Source organism: Carcharodon carcharias, chromosome 8 (genome assembly GCF_017639515.1).
Source record: "Carcharodon carcharias isolate sCarCar2 chromosome 8, sCarCar2.pri, whole genome shotgun sequence".
In the NCBI taxonomy this organism is placed as follows: Eukaryota; Metazoa; Chordata; class Chondrichthyes; order Lamniformes; family Lamnidae; genus Carcharodon; species Carcharodon carcharias.
In genome coordinates this window covers 71,295,943-71,316,676 of record NC_054474.1, presented here as the reverse complement: position 1 = coordinate 71,316,676, position 20,734 = coordinate 71,295,943, and the positions used below count along the sequence as shown (strand labels likewise).

General features: G+C 42.6%; 1 protein-coding gene across 1 annotated transcript in view; it reads right to left on the bottom strand.

Annotated features, from left to right (window-relative positions):
- Nucleotides 1–3,406: 3,406 nt before the first annotated feature.
- Nucleotides 3,407–20,734, bottom strand: part of LOC121280898 (fibroblast growth factor receptor 4-like) — a 53,300-nt gene continuing 35,972 nt past the window's right edge. The window contains exons 11-17 of the mRNA XM_041193270.1: nucleotides 19,380–19,490; nucleotides 18,246–18,436; nucleotides 17,495–17,617; nucleotides 11,895–11,965; nucleotides 10,723–10,860; nucleotides 6,812–6,917; nucleotides 3,407–4,105 (exon numbers count right to left, since the gene is read on the bottom strand). Of these exons, the coding sequence (XP_041049204.1) occupies nucleotides 3,947–4,105; nucleotides 6,812–6,917; nucleotides 10,723–10,860; nucleotides 11,895–11,965; nucleotides 17,495–17,617; nucleotides 18,246–18,436; nucleotides 19,380–19,490 (899 nt within the window). The 3' untranslated portion in view covers nucleotides 3,407–3,946. The remainder of the gene's footprint in view (nucleotides 4,106–6,811; nucleotides 6,918–10,722; nucleotides 10,861–11,894; nucleotides 11,966–17,494; nucleotides 17,618–18,245; nucleotides 18,437–19,379; nucleotides 19,491–20,734) is intronic.

Here is a 20,734-nt window from a genome sequence, read left to right as displayed (position 1 = left end):
ATGAGGTGTTACATTCACAATGTGTTTGATATCAGAATTCATAATTTTGAGGCTATTGATTCTTAGTGATTCTTCACCAAGTCTGTGGTAGAAGACCACCCAGACAAGCAGTAAATCCCTGCTGTGTGCTTTTAAAAATGTATGGACACTCACAAAAAAAATTGTAGAAGTATTCTTGTGTACAAATCACTTACAATATAATTGATTAATACTTAAACAATATTACTGATAAAATTAATCTAATATATGGATTGTTATTTTAATGCAGTAATCAGCCTACAATTCTATTCAAGGTGGTACAAAAATATAGGCTCATTAATGACATTATTTCTTTAACTGCTGATTCTTTCCTCCCATTGTACCTTGTCATAATTTCCAAAATGTTGTTGCTATTTTCACAACATAGATGTTTTAAAAATTGACTCAGTAGTTGACTGGCACCAGCCTTGGTAAGACCAGGGTACATTAATTGTCTGACATCAGCCTCAGTAAGACCAAGGCACAGTATCATGATGAACTCAATCTCAAATAGTAGCACTACCAACTGGATGTGTTGCAAAACCAGATGGATTGTATAGCATGAAGACCCCTCTGTTTCTAGATTAATGTCACTGGAATTCCAACATGAGGCTCAGGTGAAAATCCTTCCTGTTGTCTTACAATGTGGTTTCCATGGAGATTGTTTATTAATTCAGTTTAAGCTTTGAGGAGGTATAAAATGCTTCATCGCTAGTAAATCAATATTATTCAGTAGCTCAATGATCATTCCCTCTCTGGGTTTTTCCTTTACCCTGTACTGTTCTTAGGGAAGAAAAAAATCTCAATTTAGGGCAACAAAGTCATGAATCTCCTATTGAAAAGGTTGGAAAAAAGACTCAGTGAATCTATCTAGTCAGTAATTGAGAGATTTAGATCAAGTTTAATCAACAAGTTTGTCTGTAGGGATAGGAAAGTGGAGTTGATGTAGAAAATCAGCCATGGACTTATTGAATGTTGGAGTATGTCTGAGGGACCATATGGAAATCTCTTGCTCTTATTTCTTATGTTTATATTCATTAGCTGAGCCAATTTTAAGGGAGTGTATGAGGAGACAGTAGATATTAGCTAGCTAAAAGAAATGAAAAATTTTGTGTGGTTGAAAGGTGATTTAAATGAATTGATTTCTATGAATCATGGAGATGCCACCAGTGTTAGCAATGGTCCTTTATTGGTAAATGTTAATATGGATGTCAGGGTGCATCCAGACTCTGGATAACAGTTTTAGTTCAATTCTTAATTCCTCCCTACACTGGGTGATACACAGCCCCACTGGTTTGGAGTGGAACATGCAAGCTGACAGTCCTGTTTTTTCTGTGAGGACTGCAAACTTGCCAGCTCAAGGGAGGGCATGTACAGGGCTAGTGTTTGACCTTCCTGATTTTGTTTTATCCCAGAGCTGACTTTAACTACTATTCCAGCTTCTTACCATTTCACTTGAACTGCTGTATCAGTCCACAGCAGGCTTTGAGGCAACAAGCATCTCCAAGAAGAAGAAAAAACAAAGGGGAAAGAGCAGAAAAGAACCAGCAATCATTGTTACAAAGTGTTGTTGGTGCTGAAGGTATCAGGCATCCATGAGGAACCTCCAGCAACATAATGGACAGAGGGGAGAAGCTTTCAGTCTTGTGCTTCAGCCTCTTTTGCCCATTGGTAAAATTGTGCACAATAAAATGCACAATTACTGTAAATCCCTGCTCTGCCAACTATATCTCAGAACTCTTCAGTTGTATTGTTGACAAAAGGCACCTTCATTGTAGTACCAGTTTATGAAAAAATAATTTATAAAAAAAGGCAACAATTCGTTTGCAATAAACATGCCAATATAAGACACTTTGTACAGCTACATTCAATTCAATCTTATTTACAAGAAATGCCATTGATAGAAGGGCAGGACATTTCAGGCATTGTGGATGACTCTGTTGGTCACATGGTGAAGGGTCCTGAGGTCATATTTGTACCCATAATGCTAAAGTCTCTTTCTTATCTGGTCAGAAGGCACCCTATTTACAAATACTGCAGCAGAGTTAACTTCTCGTCAGCCAGAGTTTTGGAACATCAGTAACTGACTTTAAAATAATGTATGAATTTGACAAACAGCAGCAGTTTAGCAGTCTAACAGTAACATTGTATTTTTTTGTGGTCTCTACCTTGACAACAGCCACTGGCAGCATGATTACCATAGTGGCAATGCTCCCTGAAGAGACAGTATCCCTGATACAAGCCAGCTGTCAACATTCCTGCATCCCACTGTCTCTAAGAATGCCAAGGAAGCAAAACTTCACAGCTGAAGTAAATTGAAGCATTGACACCAGTCCTCTGGACCCTGAACCAGTGGGATTTAGATTCATTATTGTAATTTCTCTGCCCCCTCCCCCACTGCTCCTTCCCCCAAATTGCCAATCTAAGATGCCTAAGTTTGTGGTGCAAAGTTCCCGCAGCAGGTGAAGGGTAAACTTGTAATGAAAGCTACTTATATTTTCATGCCCTTGAAGCTGGCTGTTCTTTCTCCTCTCAGCAACTGTTTGTGTATGGAATAAGAAACCAGGAAATGGGCAAATAACAAGAACAGGGAGTCTTACTGATAAGAAAAAAAATACAAAATCCGAATGTTCTTTTCCACAGATCGCTCCAATAGCTACTGTAAATAATTCTAGACCATAAAAATATTGAAATTAATAACCAGAAAAGGAAGTATGACTGCCAATAATTTTGGACATGCTACTTAAAGAAAAAGTTCAGAAACAAATATTTTTCTATTTTACAGTTTTCTGCAGGGTTTATAACAGTGAACTGATGATTATCTGGATAAATGGTACTGCAAACAGCTGGACCAGCTGTTTCCAGACTCTTCTATTCACACAGAAAAAGAAAATTTCCTACAAAGGAGAGTTGCTATGGTAATAGCTCTTGCGAGACTAGTCACGGTGTTTAAAGGCAAAGGTGAATACAGCGAAGCAGTTGGATAAATGATCATACCATTGTGTCACCAATTGTGTCTGGAGTTTCAAATCTATTATTTTTTAAATCAAATATTTGAAAAAACAAGCAAATTTGAGCAATTCTTCTCATGGACATTATGTGGTGAGTTCAGCCACTGGATCTTCACAGCAGGCTGTTCCAGGAAAAGAGCCAGCCCGGATGTAATACCATCTCACTGGGGTTGAGTAAAATAGGCAGTGCTACTATAATGTTGTAATTTAAGAAGATAGAGTTGATCTTTTTTATTGAGAATGTTAGTCCAGGAATTCCATGCTAACACACTTTCGCTTCATCTGTTCCAATCATTGAAGTTTACGATGAATCACAATAAAGCATGTGGTAAGATTCTTGTATTGTAAATGTACTTTTTTTAACTGGTTGATTCTTTGCAAGTGGACAATTCTTGATCTTAATTGCTTTTCAGATTGTTCTTCTAGCCTAGGTGTATTTCCTATTCCAGGTAAATTCTTTACTTGTCTCTGATGTAGCTAAGTTTATACTTCTTCACTGGCATAGGTCATCGTGCTGGGATGCAGCAAGTCTTTTGTTAATGTCTTGAAGCAAAGCTCAAAATCAAAGCTCAAGATCACCATAAAGGGTAAAGCACAGAGCTCCGTTGATAGAGAGTTCTACTGCTTCCCCATGCATGAACACACAGAGCTTCCCTCCATTCAAATATGGCTTTCATTGTCAAAATTATCAATGTCAGATGGCAAGAATTTTGAAAAGTCAGAATCAAAGACGATTATAATAGTTTTACATAGCCACGCTGTGTGAGAGGATTTTCTTCTGCAAGAGATATTTCATATCTTTCAGGAAGAAGCAAGTCTTAACGAAATTCCATTTCTATCCAGTTTTGAACCACCCCCAAAGTACCACCTGGGGAAAGTAGCATTGTTGAGCCAAGAGTTGCAGAATGACATATCTCTCAAGTCCTGATTCTAGCGTTACAGTCATGATAGTTGAGTAAGCAAGGGTCATCAGACAAAGGCTCATGGGCAAAGACAGAGTCATTCGAAGAGCATGTACTGTTGCTGTCTTCACACAAGGGAGAATACTGCTCAAAAGGAGTGGAGAGGTCCAAATACTGTTGAGGGAGAAAATTCAGGCACACTTACTTCACATCACAATCATTTACAAAATACAGTATATGTTAAGAACTAAGTTATCTTTGGACTTTTATGTACCTAACTGTTATAAATTTTTCTCTGTAATAAGGGAACTGGAGTGTGTAGTTGGCTATTACACTGACTTTTTATATTTCAGGCTTAGGTTCCCATCCAGTGCCTAAGGATAGAATGAAAGTCTCTTCTATTTAAATGAAATGCATTTTACCAGGTTCAATCCAATTTTGAATGAACACCGATTCTGAAAACTACCATAATTAAGCAAAATTTTACTTGAACATCTCACCACAGGCTGCTAAGCCAGGTGATGTAGGAAATGGAGATACTTGTGCAGCAGAAACGCTCTTCTGAGGCTGCGGGGTGGGGGAGGTCAAGGTACATTGGTGAAGCATTTTATCCATTATGTAGCTGACAAAGGAATGTTTGCATTCCACATAGTGAGCATCTTACACCCTTGCTGGGCACATAGATACACCAAAAAAGAAGAATAACTTTTTTTGCTTCAAATTGTCTTCTGCTATGTCACAATTCATATAGATTGTCCCAATGTTCTTATATTCAATTACATGGAGCGCTATTGGGTGGAATTTTCTGCTTCTGCCAGCAGGTGGAACCATGTAGGGCGGGGCACTTAATTTGGCAGGAGGCGAAAAATCTATTTCCTGATGGCAGAATAAACTGTTGGAATTTTGTTCTCCCAGCTTTCAAGGCAGGTTGAGCTTCCTGACGAACAATGGCGGGAACCTCATTTGCATTCATTGGCACCTCATGCAAGCTCATTAAAAGGCCACCTCACTGGAATTAAGCTTTCCCTCAAATTAAGTACCCCGCCAGTGAGAATTTAGAACTTCATTTTTACAATTGTATATAAGTGACGTGCACCCGGCGAGCTTCACCTTTTCCACGACTTTGCGGTCCGTAGATGTTGTTTTCTCCTTCTTGGGGACCCCGTATAACTTAATTCAAGGTCAGCACATGGCTGACTAAAGGGACACCATAATAATCATGAGGCAACTGGATGTCAAAGATGCTCACTTGTGTTCTCCTCTCTATGGTGAAGCTCGCATTGCAGCAGGTTTATTCCCTATTCATGGGTCTCAGAAGATCAAGGCCCCAGCAAGGTGTGGAGCTGCCGTTCATTCTGTGCTATTTGCCATTGGCTGCAGTCAGAGGCAGGGATGAAGGGAGGGAGGGAGGTAGAGGGCTGCCAACCTGCAACTCCAAACATCCACCCCCCTGGGTGAATGGTCACGGCTGACAAGGGATCATGTGGTTAGTCTTTCTATGCTTCCAGTGCAATGGTCTCTCTATAGAGTCTTGAGGATAGAGGAGGCAAGTGGAAAAGTGTCAGCATGAGGCTTCTTGCACATGGCTCTCATCACCTGGTCAAAGAGCAATGTTTCCATACACAGTCATGAATGAACAAGAGGAACACCCATCTCTGGTCCTTTACTTGGAAGGGGTTGGTTGGGGATGCCATTACTAGATGGAGGCCAAGTGGAGGTCTTAGCACTTGCCTGCTGGCTTTAAGATGGATGGAAACCTGTAAAGGACACGCTCGCTTAATATATCGCTTCAATTTGTTCACACAGCCACTGAGGCATCAATGATGTAGGCTGCAGCCAAGCCTGCCTTAGTAATGGTTCTCATCCAGATAAGGAGAAGGAGAGCCCATCGCAGGTTGGCACCAGGCCAGCAGGAGCAAGGGCCTGAGCAGCAAGAGACAGTGGGGCCTCGATAAGGTCAAGAGGCTGGCAAACATGGACCACTGCAACAGTGAGCATTGGCCTGACAATGAGTATCGCTGGCAGTACTCTTACCTAGAGATGAGCGAAAGACAAAGCTGGAGGTGTCCTCGTATGTCCTGGAATGTGGTTGCTCACATCTGCAAGCTTCTCTAGTATCATCTATGGCTGCAAGGACTCTGGAGGATTGGCGCAGAGCTCCTGGCCTGCAGTGAGCGACCTGGGAAAGGACAGCATCTGGGTGCTTTTACATATGGCACCAGGACCTTTGAACCCATCTGGTAATGGTGGGGTGGGCGACTTACTGCCACAAAATTCACCGAGCTCCTCAACCCCAGCAGGAATAAGGCAATTATCCCACCCACCACTGCACTTAGGTGGAATTTTTCAGTCTGGATACCATCATCTATCTTAAAGGGAATCAGATAAAAGTTGCTTTTGGAGCGGTTACCTTGGAGGTCAGGGACTATTTGCTCTACTGCAAACAAGCCTATCAATAATACTCATTATCACTGGGATCACATTATTTCTATCTGTTGGAAGAATGAGATGGTTTTGGGAAAGATTGGGCTTGTGCAACAGCCTTTCTTCTTCTATTTGTTCATGGGAATTTCTGGCAACGACATCATTTCTTTGCTGATCTGTTATTTGTCATTGAGAAGGTGCTGCTGAGCTGTTTTGTTGAACAACTTCAGTCTGCAGGTACATCCACAGTACAGTACTGTTAGGTAGGGTGTTCCAGAACTTTGAGCCTGGGACGATGAAGGAACAGCGATCTATTCCCATGTCAGGACTGTGTATGACTTGGAGTCACACTGTAAGAGGTATTTTGCTTTTGGTACATTTGGATGCACAGAGGATGAAATCTGTTTAGGGGAGAAATCTTGAAAGCACAGCAAATGCACTATGAGGTGCACTAACCTCATCTGATATTGAAGTCAAGACTTTGTCAAGTTCTGCCACCAGCTGTTTGAATGTTGGTCTCTGAGAAGCCACTGCATGCCAGCACTCCCTCATCAGCAAATACCTATAAGAGAGAAATATAATTTTTAGGATCCAATAGTTGACAATAGTTTCAGACAATCACACATGTTGAACGTAATCCAGTCCGCCACAGTGGGAAACATGGCGGCCGGGCCCAGTTAGCTGTGGGAGAGGCCGCACATCAGTCTCCCAGTAGATGGAAAATCTCTGTGCTTAAACCAGAGGCGGGAATGGGCCCGTGCGGGAAACTTGTTTACATGTAGTGGGATGTCAATTCAGCTCATAAATGAGACAATTGATAACAATGATCCCTGAGCCCACTGGTATTTGTTGGTGGCTCAGGGATTAAATGGGAGTCGCACGGCTTTCCCTTGACTCCGAAGGCCACCCAGCAAACTCTGTCAGGTTTGCCAGCAGCCTACCAGATGGATCCCTCATTGTCAGGCTCTCTGTGTCCAAACAAGGGACCTGACATCAGGAAGGGGAGGGCCACTGAAAGCCACCCCCTTGCCCTTGCCTCTGACATCCCCCCCAACCCTCTTACTCCTACTTCCTGAAACACCCATCCTGCCCTCACTCACCTGAGACCAGGAATCCAGTGGTGCTGGAGAGCTGCCAGCAGCAGCCACCACTCCCAGTGGTGCTGCCAGCAATGGAGAGCTGCTGGCCTCTGATTGGCCAGCAAATCTCGGCTGGCAGGATTTCTGCCACCAGGATCTTAAGATCTACTCCTACTTCTATTTCTTATTATCAGTTGTCTGCACATGTTAAAGACGGCCTGCCCTTCTTAAAGGAAAATTACACCTGTTATACAGAAGCAGCTGATCACTGTGGAGGAATTGTTCATAAGGAAAAGCACACCAAATGGAGAAACAGGCAAGATAGAAAGGTCCCAGGTTTTCTGCTGTGGTGATGGAGGCATTAGTACAAAGGTGGAAAGAAGGAGAGAAAGAATGAATGGCCACCAAGGCACAACCTGAGGAGGGAATGGGAGCAAATGGCCAGGGTGGTCAATTACCAAAGTTTGGCTCCAAGGACCTGGCAGCAGTGCCTCAAGAAGTTCAATGACCTCATTTCAGTGGTCAATATCAGTGAATGTATCTCCCAAGGGCATCTCTTCCCTTCGCACCACCAACCTCTCACATTTCTTAATGAACCATATGATTATCACTCAGCCATCTGGAATCAGGACTCATGCTTAACATTCAGATGCTCCATCTCATCCTCACACATGTACCAACACTGCCAGCCCAACATTCAACTCACTGCCTCCACATACGTTCAGTTATTCATCCATGTCACATCACTCAAACACACTGCAGCACAATTAGACATTATTCCCTTTCTCTTACACTAAAAGGTGGCCCATAACAGGAAGAAACAGAACAGAACCAGAGAGGGACAGACATGCCTGCTTCAGCTAAGCCCTTTGGAGGAGATGGTGCTCCACATCATTAGGATGGTAGTGATACAGCTCATGCATGTGAACGCTAAGAACGTTCAGGATGACGTTATGTTTCTACCTTATTCACTTCCTCAACTCCCACCTCACCCTCAATTTTTATTGGCATGACGTTCAAGCTGCAGATGGTGTGACCGTGGGCTTCTTGCTGTCCTTCTCTCACCCAACCCTCCCCTTGTACATTTATGCTTTCAGATACTTAAGAACTCCTGTCTGGCCAGCCAATGCAGCATCATTATCAAGGGAAAGAGCTACACCAGACCTTGGATGAAGAAACACCATCACTTGATCTGACAATCACAGCCACTGGCTCAAATATTGGCACTGCACATACCCTTGAGGGTAGTATAGAGTTGGGATCTTCACATGGTGCGTCATCAGGCAAAAGTGGGGTGCAGCCAATGTGCCATTCCCATGGGGCACAGTCACAGACTAATTCTACTGGACAGTACTCAGATGAGGACTTTGATGGGACGGTACTGGAGAACACTGATGAGCATGCATATCAAGAACCTTAGTGTTTCGGTAGGCCTGCCCTAGAGCCTGTTGTCATTGACAAGGAGCTGGAGGAGTCGAGCTCCAACTTTGCACAGGGCTTTGTGCAGAGCTTGGAGCCCATCCTTCTCAGTGTAGAAGTGGTGGCCAACTCCACCACCACATTTGTGGATGCACCTATGATGCAATGTCTGGTGCCCCCTGCCTCAGCTTCAATTGCAGCACTGGTGTCTCAGTGCTACAGTGCAAGCTCAAACAGTGGTAATCTATGTTTACTGTCATGCAGGCTCAGATTGCTGCCAAGGTAGCTGCATATCTCAGGGATCAAAGTATCGTGTAGGTTCTCACTGTCTAGCAATCTGCTGGATTACTCAAGTTGCTGAGGCATTGCCCCAGGGGTGTGGTAGTTGCTAAATGGTCAACAGACCTGCTGTTCTCTCTCTGGATACTAGTGTTCATGCTCCTACACTGTCACTTTGTCAGTCCCTCTGCTGTTGTTTCTTAGCCTGCCAGTTTAGACTGTGATACTGCAGTCCAAACGAGGACCTAAAGGCTGAGAGCTGCTCAAGGTCAACCTACAAGGCTGTCTACAGTTTCCTCCAGTGAAAATTAGTAGCCTTCTATCAGCCATGCTGCAGCCACTGGGATAGCACTGTGTAGGAGAACAAGGATAGGCAAAAGAACATGGGAAACAATCACTTAGGGGATGCATAAGGGAAAAAGGCTCAGTTTTGTTTGTATACAGGTAATTGGATGTGTTGTTTGTTTGTTTGTGTCATATCTTCGCATCCACTTTATTCCCTTTGGGAAATAGTATAAGTGTTTGATGGATTAGCAAGCTGATTATCAACCTGTTTGAATTGGATGCATTGTTATATAAAGTTGATATGGAAAGGTTTTTTGCGGGTGTCTTTTATTTCAGGATTTTGGCCAGGAGGATACAGTGATGATCTGTAGCAAATGGATTAAAAGCAGGTAAATTGTGCACCCACATCCCTGCCTCCTCCTCCTTGTTCCCCCGAACTGGCCTCTGAATGCTGAGTGGCATGGACTGCACCCTCAAGGTAGTCAGGTCACAGCAGACCATAATGCACTTTGACACCCACTCTAGTGTGTACTGGAAGGCTCCCTCTGAGCAAGCCAGGCAGCAAAACCATTGCTTCAGGATGATGACTTGCTTCATATGTTCCTTGTAGTTGTATGGCCCAGTTAGAGCTGCAGATGGCAGAGAAGAGTCCTGAGCTAGATGGACATTGGATGTGCCTTGTCACAGCTCCAGTATCCCCAACCTCTAGCTTGTTGTGGTGGCTGAAAGACGGCAAGACTGCCTCAGGATGAAGACGCATGATTGTTGTTGGAAGTGCTGGGAATTGGTGTGCCTACCATTTTCAGCTGCTCCAGCTTCCATAGCACTGTCAGTAATGTCACCAAATTTTGCAGCCACACAGATAACCCAAGACACACGTAGTCAGCCGTGTTGAAGGTGCCTCTACCAATCCTGCACAGCATATTTATCTGGATGTGCCTTTTAAGTCTTCAGGTGCTTCATAAGACTATAGCTGCTGTCTCAAAATGTTGAAAGAACAAAGGCATTCTGTTACAATTGAGTTCTGATTGTATCTACCTTTTGTATTTTCCCTGTTACGTTAAGTTGTTCTGGGTCCCTTAACAATGTTAGTAAGGGTATGTTGTAAACACTCATATCTACGTTTTTCCTACGCTTCTTTCTGTCCTTAACAGTCAATTTCACTCTTCCAGGGGAGCTGTGTTCACAGAGGTTGTTGGGATGGCAGAATCCGTATTTTTTTTAAAAATTAATAGCTGAGAAAGGTAAAGAAAAGTTTAGAAAGTTTATATGTAAAACCAAATGCAATGCTGATGAGTTACTTACAGCTCATGTGTACAGTTGGATGGCTTGTCCATTCGATGGCCCTCCTTGAGAAGTTTGAAGAGCTCCTCCACAGGGATACCGGGATAGGGAGAGCCACCAAGTGTGAAGATCTCCCACATCAAGACCCCAAATGACCATCTGCATTGGGAATAAGCCAAGCATTCATTCTGTTGTCTAATTACTTGAAAACATTCCAGGTCATGATCGTCAGTATTGTGATTGAGAGAATTTACAAATGATCCACAATATGTTTTCATGAAATGATGAGAATGGCATCACGTGCAATTTTACTTTCATACAGCAAGGCTGGATTAATCACATTGTTCATAATTCAGAGCAATTTAAAATAAAACTCATTTTTTCAAGCGATCACAAGGTAATTAGAGATGATGAAGGAAGCCGTTTGTTCCATTTGTATTCATCCAACCACTCACCCCTTTGTAGTATTCAATTCTTGCTTTATAATTAAAAGTACCTTTCTCTGGTTGAAAGCTGTGTCCCCTAGCTCTCATCTCAAAGATTAATTGAAAGCAATATTCTGGGTTAACACTTTCTATATCCTTAACATGTTACATAATATCACTTCCTCTGTTTTGCCTCTGGTACTGTACCATTTTTCTTGTTTCTTGTTGTTAGGTGCAGCCATGGCTTCTAATGTCAGTAGTGAATAACTCAGATCACAGAGAGCATGTAGTCTGGATACCCCCCCACCACTTTCCCCCCTATAGGATAACTCATATATTGGATGACTCAGATTATCTCACCTTGTTTGCTGAATGAGAGATGGCAAGTGGCTCAGATCATCTGTCTCCTCTAGATAAAGGTATGCCCTGCCCTTCTCATTGCAGCAGGACTTACAACATGGTTAACACTCACACCTACACTATACTGTATCTTGAATGGTCCCTTCAATTGCAGTGGATTCCACAAAGTTAATCACATCCAGAATAAATTATATTCAAACTTCAATAGGAGCCTCCATCAGTAAAGTGTATTAATATTTTGACAGAATGTCTAACTTGTCAATCCATTCAGTGCAGAGTGAAATAACATAGCACTGGCAGGCTCCTGTCAATCATCTAGACTAGCTTTCTTACATTCAGTACAGCCTGTTCAGACTGAGCAAGAGGAAATCCAATACTTAAGGGCACTTAAACATGATCAGTACTTACACATCACTTTGGTGTGTGTACACTCTGTCAAACAAGGCCTCTGGCGCCATCCACTTTACTGGCAAGCGACCCTGAAATGAAACATCAAAGTCATCATCAGTCAGCCTAATATCCCCTTTGGACAAATTCAATGTACTTTCACATTAACATCTATGACAAACTGTCAGCCATAGGTTCATGCATCAGAGTTGCAAATATTGCAATAAACAATGTGCACAGGGACTGTCCGGAGCACATTACTTAGTTGGGCCTACAATACAATATTTATTTGTGTTTGCTTCTTTCCTCTTTCTGACGTGGATGCGATTTTATTAATTTGAATAGTGCTCCAACAGTTTTCCCAAAGATATTGGGACTCTATTCAAATAAATAGAATTAAATCAAGGTTGACAGATTTGGGAGATCTCAGAGCTGACATGCTGAGTGTGCTGATCTCAACTGGGCTGGAGGGCAGCATAATTGACCTGGATGTCTGGGGTGGCATAAATTACAACTGTGCTTTCATGACATTTTAAAGTAATCTTACTACTTTTCAGGTCACTGGTAGCCCTATAACTGATTATGTTTAATTGTGTCTATCCTATATATCCTCTAGTTAGCGGGAAGATTCTTCCTGTTTCCACCTCACTGGAAGTTTGTTATATCTGTACCCAAAATAAGCTGCGCATTTTGTTTTAGTCTTAAAATTCCTTAGTGGCTGATCCTTTCAGTCCTCAGTAATTCAAATAGAACCTTAGAATCATAGAAAAGTTACAGCGCAGAAAGAGGCCATTCAGCCCATCATGGCTGCACCAGCTATAAAAGAGTAAAAAAGAAACTAGATGCTCATTTCTAATCCTACTTTCCAGCACATGGTCCATAGCCTTGCAGGTTACAGCACATCAGGGGCAGACCCAGGTACCTTCTAAATGAGATGAACGTTTCAGCCTCAACCACAAGTTTAGGCAGTGAATTCCAGACATCCACCACCCTCTGGGTGAAAAGGTTTATCCTCATGTCCCCTCCACTCCTTCTACCAATCACCTTAAATTGACGCCCCCTGGTAATTGACCCCTCAGCTAGGGAAACAAGTCTGTCCTGCCTTCCTTATCCAGGCCCTTCATAATTTTGTACACCTCAATTAGGTCACCCCTCAGTCTCCCCTGTTCCAAGGAAAATGACCCTAGCCTATCCAATCTTTCCACGTAGCTGCAATTTTCAAGCCCTGGCAGCATTCTTGTAAATCTCCTCAGTACTCCCTCGAGAGCAATTATGTCCTTCCTGTAATGTGGTGACCAGAACTGTACACAAAATTCCAGCTGTGGCTTAACCAGCATTTTATACAGTTCTAGCATTACATCCCTGCTTTTGTATTCAAAACCTCGTTCAATAAAAGAAAGCATTCTATATGCTTTCTTTACTCCTTATCCACCTGTCCTACCACCGTCAGGGACCTGTGAATATGCACTCCAAAGTCTCTCACTTCTTCTACCCCTCTCAATATTCTCCCGTTTATTGACTATTCCCTGCTTTGTTTGCCTTCCCCAAATGCTTTACGTCACACTTTTTGAGATTGAATTTCATTTGCCACTTTTCCATGCACTCAACCAAACCATTGAAATAATTCTGGACACAACAGCTATCCTCTTCACTGTCAACTTAGCAGCCAATTTTTGTGTCATCTACAAATTTCCCAATCATGCCTCCCACATTTAAGTCAAAATCATTAATATATACAACAACAACAAGGGCCCCAACACTGAGCCCTCTCAAATGCCACTGGAAACCACTTTCCACTTGCAAAAACATTCATCAACAGTTACCCTTTGTTTCCTGTCGCTGAGCCAATTTTGGATTCAATTTGCCATCTTCCCCTGTCTCCCATGGGATCTCACTTTTCTGACCAGTCTGCCATTTGGGACCTTGTCAAATGCCTTACTGAAATCCATGTCGTCAACATCCACTGCACTACCCTCATCAATCCTCCTTGATACTTCCTCAAAAAATTCTATTAAATTAGCTATCACTGATCAATCCGTGCCTTTCTAAATGACAGTTTATACTGTTTCTCAGAATTAATTCCAATATTTTGCCTACCACTGAAGTCAGACTGAATGGCCTATAATTTTCTGGCCTAAATGTTGGTACAATGTTGGCAGACCTCCAATCCTCTGGTACCTCACCTTATCTAATGAGGATTGGAAAATGATCCTCAGAGCGTCCACTATTTCCTCCCTGACTGCCTTTAACAACCTGGGATACAATGCATCCGTCCTTGGTTAATTATTCACCTTCAAGGGTGACAGTCCCTCCAGTACTTCCTTTCTCTTATGCTTATTGTATCTAATATTTTGCACCCTCCCCCACTCCTTAACTAGAATGTCTGCATCATCCTTCTTCTTAGTGAAGACAGAAACAAAGTGCTCATTGAGAACTCTGTCCACATCTTCAGCATCAATGCACGAGTTACCGTGCACATCTGATAGGCCCTCCCCCTTCCTTAGTTATTCTCTTGGTCTTAATGTACTGGTAAAACATCTTTAGGTTTTCTTTGATTTTACCTGCCAATATTTTTTCATATCCTCTCTTTGCTTCCCTAATTCCCTTTTTTACTTCACCCCTGTACTTTCTATACTCTTCTGGGCTTTCCACAGTATTTAGCTTTTTGTAACGGTCATAAGCTTTTTTTTCTGCTTTATTTCACCATGTATGCTTCTGGATAACCAGGGGGCTCTAGATTTGGTAGTGCCACCTTTTTTCTTTGTGGGGACATGTCTACAGTGTGTCCGTAGAATTTTGCTTTTGAATATCTCCCAATGATTTGACACGGTTTTCCTTTCTAGTTGTATCCAGTCCACCTTTGCAAGTTGACCTCTCCGCTTTGTAAAATTTGTATTTCCCCAATTTAGAACTTTTACTCTTATTCTATCTTTGTCCTTTTCCATCATGATGCTAAATCTACCTGTAGTTAGATTTAGATAGTCACTATCTCCTAAATGGACCCCCACTGCTACTTCATCCACTTGCTCAGCTTCATTTCCTGAGACTAAATCTAGAATTGCACCCCCTCTCATTGGGCTTGTTATGTGCTGGCTGAAAAAGTTCTCTTGACTGCAGTTCTAGAATTTTGTGCCCTCTGTGCCTTTAAAATGTTGGTATCCCAGTTGATATTAGGATAGTTGAATTCTCTAACCATTACAGCCCTACTGCTTTTGCACTCAGAAATTTGCATGCATATTTGCTCTTCTAACTCCCTTCCACTATTTGGGGGTCTATAGTTCACTGCTAGCAATGTGGCTGCCCCTTCTTTATTTTTGAACTCATCCCATGTGGCCTCATTTGATGCTTCATTCAGTATCTCACCCTTCCTCACAGCTGTAATTGATTCCTTAACCAATAATGCTACACCCCCAACTTTTTTATCCCCCTCTCTATCCCCCTGCCTGAAAATTCTATTGCCAGGTGATGTTGAGCTGCCATTTTTGCCCTTCTTTAAGCCAGGTTTCCATTATAGCAGTGATATCATGCTGCCATGTATCTATCTGTGCCCTCAGCTCATTGGCTTTATTTGTTATCCTCCTTGCATTTACAAATACACTTAACAATGCCAAATTCCTGTGCTGTACATTGTTGTTCTTTCACAGAGTGCTGACCCGTACTCTGCTAGTCACACATTCTTCTTTCTTACCTTTATGCCACTATCAGCACCTTCTTCAGCCCTTACCACTACCATTAACGCTCCCTTTGTCTTGTGTCATCTTTGTTAATCTCTTCTTAGCCCTCACCTATCGCTGACCTTCTATCCAGCTTCACCTGCTCCACCCCCTTAAACAATATAAGCTCCATTACTTTCTACTTCTCTTTAATTCTGAAGAAGAGTCACATGAACTTGAAACGTTAACCCTGTTTCTCTCACCACAGATGCTGTCGGACCTGTTGAGTTTGTCCAGCATTTTCTGTTTTTGTTTTACTTTTTAACCTGTGCTTCTCCTGTTTTTCAGAATCACTCACTAATTCTCCATCTCCTGTTCCATGCTCTGAATTTTACCTCAGGTTCCCAGCCCCCTGCCAATCTAGTTTAAACCACCACCTCCCCACCCCCCCAACCGCACTAGCAAGTCTCCCTGCGAGAATATTCATCCCAATCTTGTTCAGGTGTAGACCGTTTGGCTTGTGCAGTTCCCTCCTTCCCCAGAACTGATCCCAATGCCTCAGAAATCTGATGCCCTCCCTGCTACACCAGCTTTCCAGCCACGTATTCAATTGATCCATTTTCCTATTTCTATACTTACTTGCACATGGGACTGGGAGTAATCCTGAGATTACTGCTTCAGTGGTCCTGCTTTTCAATCTCCTTTCCTAGCTCCCTGAAATCTGCTTTCAGGACTTCACTCCCTTTCCTTCCCAAAACACTGGTACCAAAGTGTACCACAACCTCTGGCTGATTACCCTCCCCCTGAAGAATGTCCTGCAGCTGCTCCTTAACCCTGACACCAGGGAGGCAACATACCATCCTGGATCATGTCTATGGCAACAGAAACGTTTGGATGTTCCCCTAACTAATGAATCCCCTATCACTACTGCTCTTCCCATCTCCTTCCTCCCCTCCTGTACAGCAGAGCCACCTGTGGTGCCACAAACCTGGTTCTGACTGCACTCCTCCAAGGAACCAGTATCCAAATAGAAAAATGTTTGGTGAGCAGGATACCAGGGGACTCCTACACCACCTGCCTAGTTCTCTTGGATTGGCAGTTAGTCACCCATTCCCTTTCTGCCTCCAGGCTCCTAAGTTGCGGTGTGACCACCTCACTGAACATGCTATCTGTACAGCTCTCAGCCTCGTGGGTGGGCCAATGTGACTCCAGCTGCCACTCAAGCTCTGAAACCTGGAGCTTGAGGTCTGCAATTGGTGACAGTTCCTGCACATGTGGTCAGATAGGACACCGATTGCATTCATGGCTTCCCACATATTACAGGGCGTGCATTCCACTTGACTGAGCTGTCCTGCCATGGCTTCAATTTTCTTCCCTCATGTTAACTTTATTTTACTTTGTTTACTTATCTTACTTTATTTCATCTGACCTTGAATTAACTTTACTTCCCTATTCCTTGTGTTTTTTACTGAGATCTAAGTAGCTCCTTCTTTTAAGAAGAATGTGTTTTTCTAATTTTCAGCTACTTGAAGACCTTCCCTTACAGCAGTTTCTCACCAACTGATGAGCTTATGTTTCCCCTGTAATGCCATTCTTGTATGTTTTCTAAACTCAGCTCTCTCATACAGCTTTTCAACTCCAGGTCTGTCCTGCAGGCTGAGAAAGATGGAGAAAGACAAAGAAAAGAGCACCTCCCTCCCCTCTTCACTGAACTCCCTTCCCACCAAACTCGCAGTAATTCCACTCTAACAGTGCAATCCCTTTTCAGTCCTCAGTTTATTTTCTGGCTTTCTTGGATACATGAATTCCCAATCCAATTGTCTCATTTCAGTCCTTGATGGATTTACATTTTGAAGAATGAGTTCAACTAGGGCAGATACATGCTTGTAGTTTCATGGTATTTTGTGCTTATCTAATTTCAGAGAATGGCAGCCCCATCTGTGCTTGTCAGGGCACTCTGCTACTTACATTGGTGGTTTTCTTGTAGTAATCAATGTTGTTCACACCTCGTGCCAGACCAAAGTCTGCAATTTTCATGACATTGTCTTCAGTTACCAACACATTCCTGGCTGCCAAATCACGATGGATACACTGTAAAAGGCATTAAAACAATGTACTTGGTGTACTCACATCTCTGCGCCACAGCACAAGCTTCCAAGAAATGGAAAGTAAAGGAGTACAGTAACACAGAAAAAATCTGGCACAATGTAGTGTTACAATGATAGAGAGTATCGTGCTTATTTGAGGAAATGCTCTTTAACATAGCACATTACTGCTCAATATGTGGCCCACTAGACACTAACAATGGCTTATTTGCAGTCCAAGTGTCTAAGCTATCAGTGCAGCAGTGCTCCTTCATTAAGCAGTCAGATGTAAATTATGCTGGACAGCTAAGTGACAAGCCTGGAAAATTTAATCCCCGCCCCTCATGGCTGCTCTTGCTAAGTCACTGTAATGTGAGCCGTGTTCCCCTTTGCTTGCGAGGGGTGGATGTTGTTTTTGAACCATCATCTTACTTGTAGAACATGGGAAAAGTGAGATTGTGCCCTTCCCACATTTCTCAGTTCACACGACCTTTCACCTATCTCAAGGGGCCAAAACACATACCCAAACTCCCTAAATTAAATGAACAATCCACCTGGGCCTCATCCAAACAAGCTACCTACAAAACCTCTGTGCAATTTTGTCATATGAAAAGCTAGATTAGTTGATGACTTACCTTCTTAGATGCCAAATATTCCATGCCCCGTGCCACTTGGTAGGCACTGGACACCAGATCTTTAAATGTTAACTGTTCTTCAGGCACCTTTGTAATGTGAAAGTTGTAATCCATACCAGGTGGTCGCCTGGCCCTGAGGTATTCCCGTAAATTACCTTTCGCTGCATACTCCACTATTACATACAGCAAGCCTAGGGTACAAACAGCAGAGTTAATACTGAACTCTCAGCAAACAGAATTTGACATTTGTAATAAAATTTGCTTGTTTACCCATTTGCAGCTTTTGATAGAGTCAGTGTCCTCAGAATTAGCTGCCTTGATATAAACCTTATGTCCAATGCATTGTCATACATGGCATGCATATATAACTTGCATGCAAAGTATAAAAGCAATATAGTCAAAGAATGCTACACCTCCGGCTGTCACATATAAATATGTAATACTATGTTCCAGTGTGTGATTGTTTTCTGTTCTCTACTTCTCTTAAAGTAGTGGAGTTTTATGGTTGGTATAGTTAGCACCTGCAACTATCTATTGCCTCATCAAGGTGGCCATTCTTCACCTACAGCAAATTTTAGCAAGCTATTTGAATGTGGAAAGTATCATAGCTAAGCTCTGGCTGCTCCACAAGCTGAGATCAGCAGAGTGTTGCACTGGGGCAGTGCTTTTGACACTGGTGGAAGCTTTCAGTCCCATGTTAAAGTGACATGCATAACATACTAGCAATGGTGCCTGGAAAATTTCCCATCATAATCAGACAGAGGGCCCAGCATAATACATAGCATGGTGAGTACTCTGATGTATATGAATATTTACTCTAATGTATCAGAGCAATCTATCATGTGTATTTCATTTTGTGGGTAATATTGCAATGTGTGATACTACAGTATATGTCAGTGTATTTGTATAATATTGCAATGTGGATTTATGAATACTATATGTATGTAATACAGCTATGTATGCACTAGTGTATGTATAATTTTAATACCCTTGTGCATACTCCATAAAATGTACGTTATATAATATTGAATCATGCAGCACTACACTTCTGATTTCTTAACGCTTGTTTAAGTACTGTCAGTGTTGCTAAATTCCTTTACTGTTCTTGGGTATCTGCAGCCACCATGCACTCACCATCCTGTGTGCAGGCACCCAGCAAGTTAATGATATTTTTATGCTTATCCATCATCTTCATCATTTCCATCTCAGAGATAAGATCTGCCAGGTCTTTTTCTGTAGCATCATCTAGAGATGAGAATTTAAAATGTTATATTTAAACTATTCCTTCAGGTTGATTTTAGCAAGCGAGAAAAACTATTACTTTTTTTTCTTTATTGTTTCACGGGATGTGGGCATTGCTGGCAAAGCCAGAATTTGTTGCCCATCTCTAATTGCCCTTGAACTGAGTGACTTGCTAGGGCAGTTAAGAGTTGACCACATTGCTGTGGGTCTGACAGTCACGTGTAGGCCAGATTGGGTAAGGAGGGGATTTTTCCTTCCCTAAAAGTCTTTAGTGAACCAGATGGGTTTTTACAACAGTCAACAATAGTTGTCATGGTCACCATCATGGAGACGAGCTTTAATTTTCCAAATTTATTAATTGAATCCAAATTCCACCAGCTAATGTGGTGGGATTTGAATCCATGTCCCCAGAGTATGAACCTGAGCCTCCAGATTATGAATCAAGTGACATTATCACTGTGCCACTATCTCTCCAATTTTCCAACTGAGATCAGAGAATTATATGAATTATTAATTTTCCTACAGGGGTCAGTTAGAGAGTGTTTTTTAATTCTTTCAAGGGATCTGGGTATTGCTGGTTAGGCCAGCATTTCTTGCCCATTCCTAATTGCCGTTGAGAAATTAATGATGCCTTCATAAACCACTGCAGTCCATGTGGTGTAGGTACACCCACAGTGCTGTTACAAAGGGATTTCCAGGATTTTGACTCAGCAACTGTGAAGGAACGGCGATATATTTGGTGTGAGGCTTGGAGGGAAACCTGCATGTGGTGGTGTTCCCATGGATCTGCTGCCCTTGTCCTTTTTGGTGGTAGTGGTCATGGGTTTGGAAGGTGTTGTCAAAGAAGCCTCAGTGAGTTGCTGCAGTAGTCTTAGATTGTACACACTACTGCCACCGTGTGTCAGTAGTGGAGGGAGTGAATGTTGAAGTTGGTGGATGGGGTGCCAATCAAACAGGCTGCTTTGTCCTGGATGGCGTGGAGCTTCTTGAGTGTTGTTGGAGCTGCACTCATCTCGGCAAGTGGAGGGTATTCCATCACGCTCCTGGCTTGTGTCTTGCAGATAGTGGACAGGCTTTGGAGGGTCAGGAGGTGAGTTACTCGCCGCAGGATTCCCAGCCTCTGACCTGCTCTTATAGCCACAATATTTATATGGCTAGTCCAGTTCAGTTTCTGGTCAATGATAACCCCCAGGGTGTTGATAGTGGGGGATTCAGTGATGGTAATGCCGTTGAATGTCAAGGGGGAG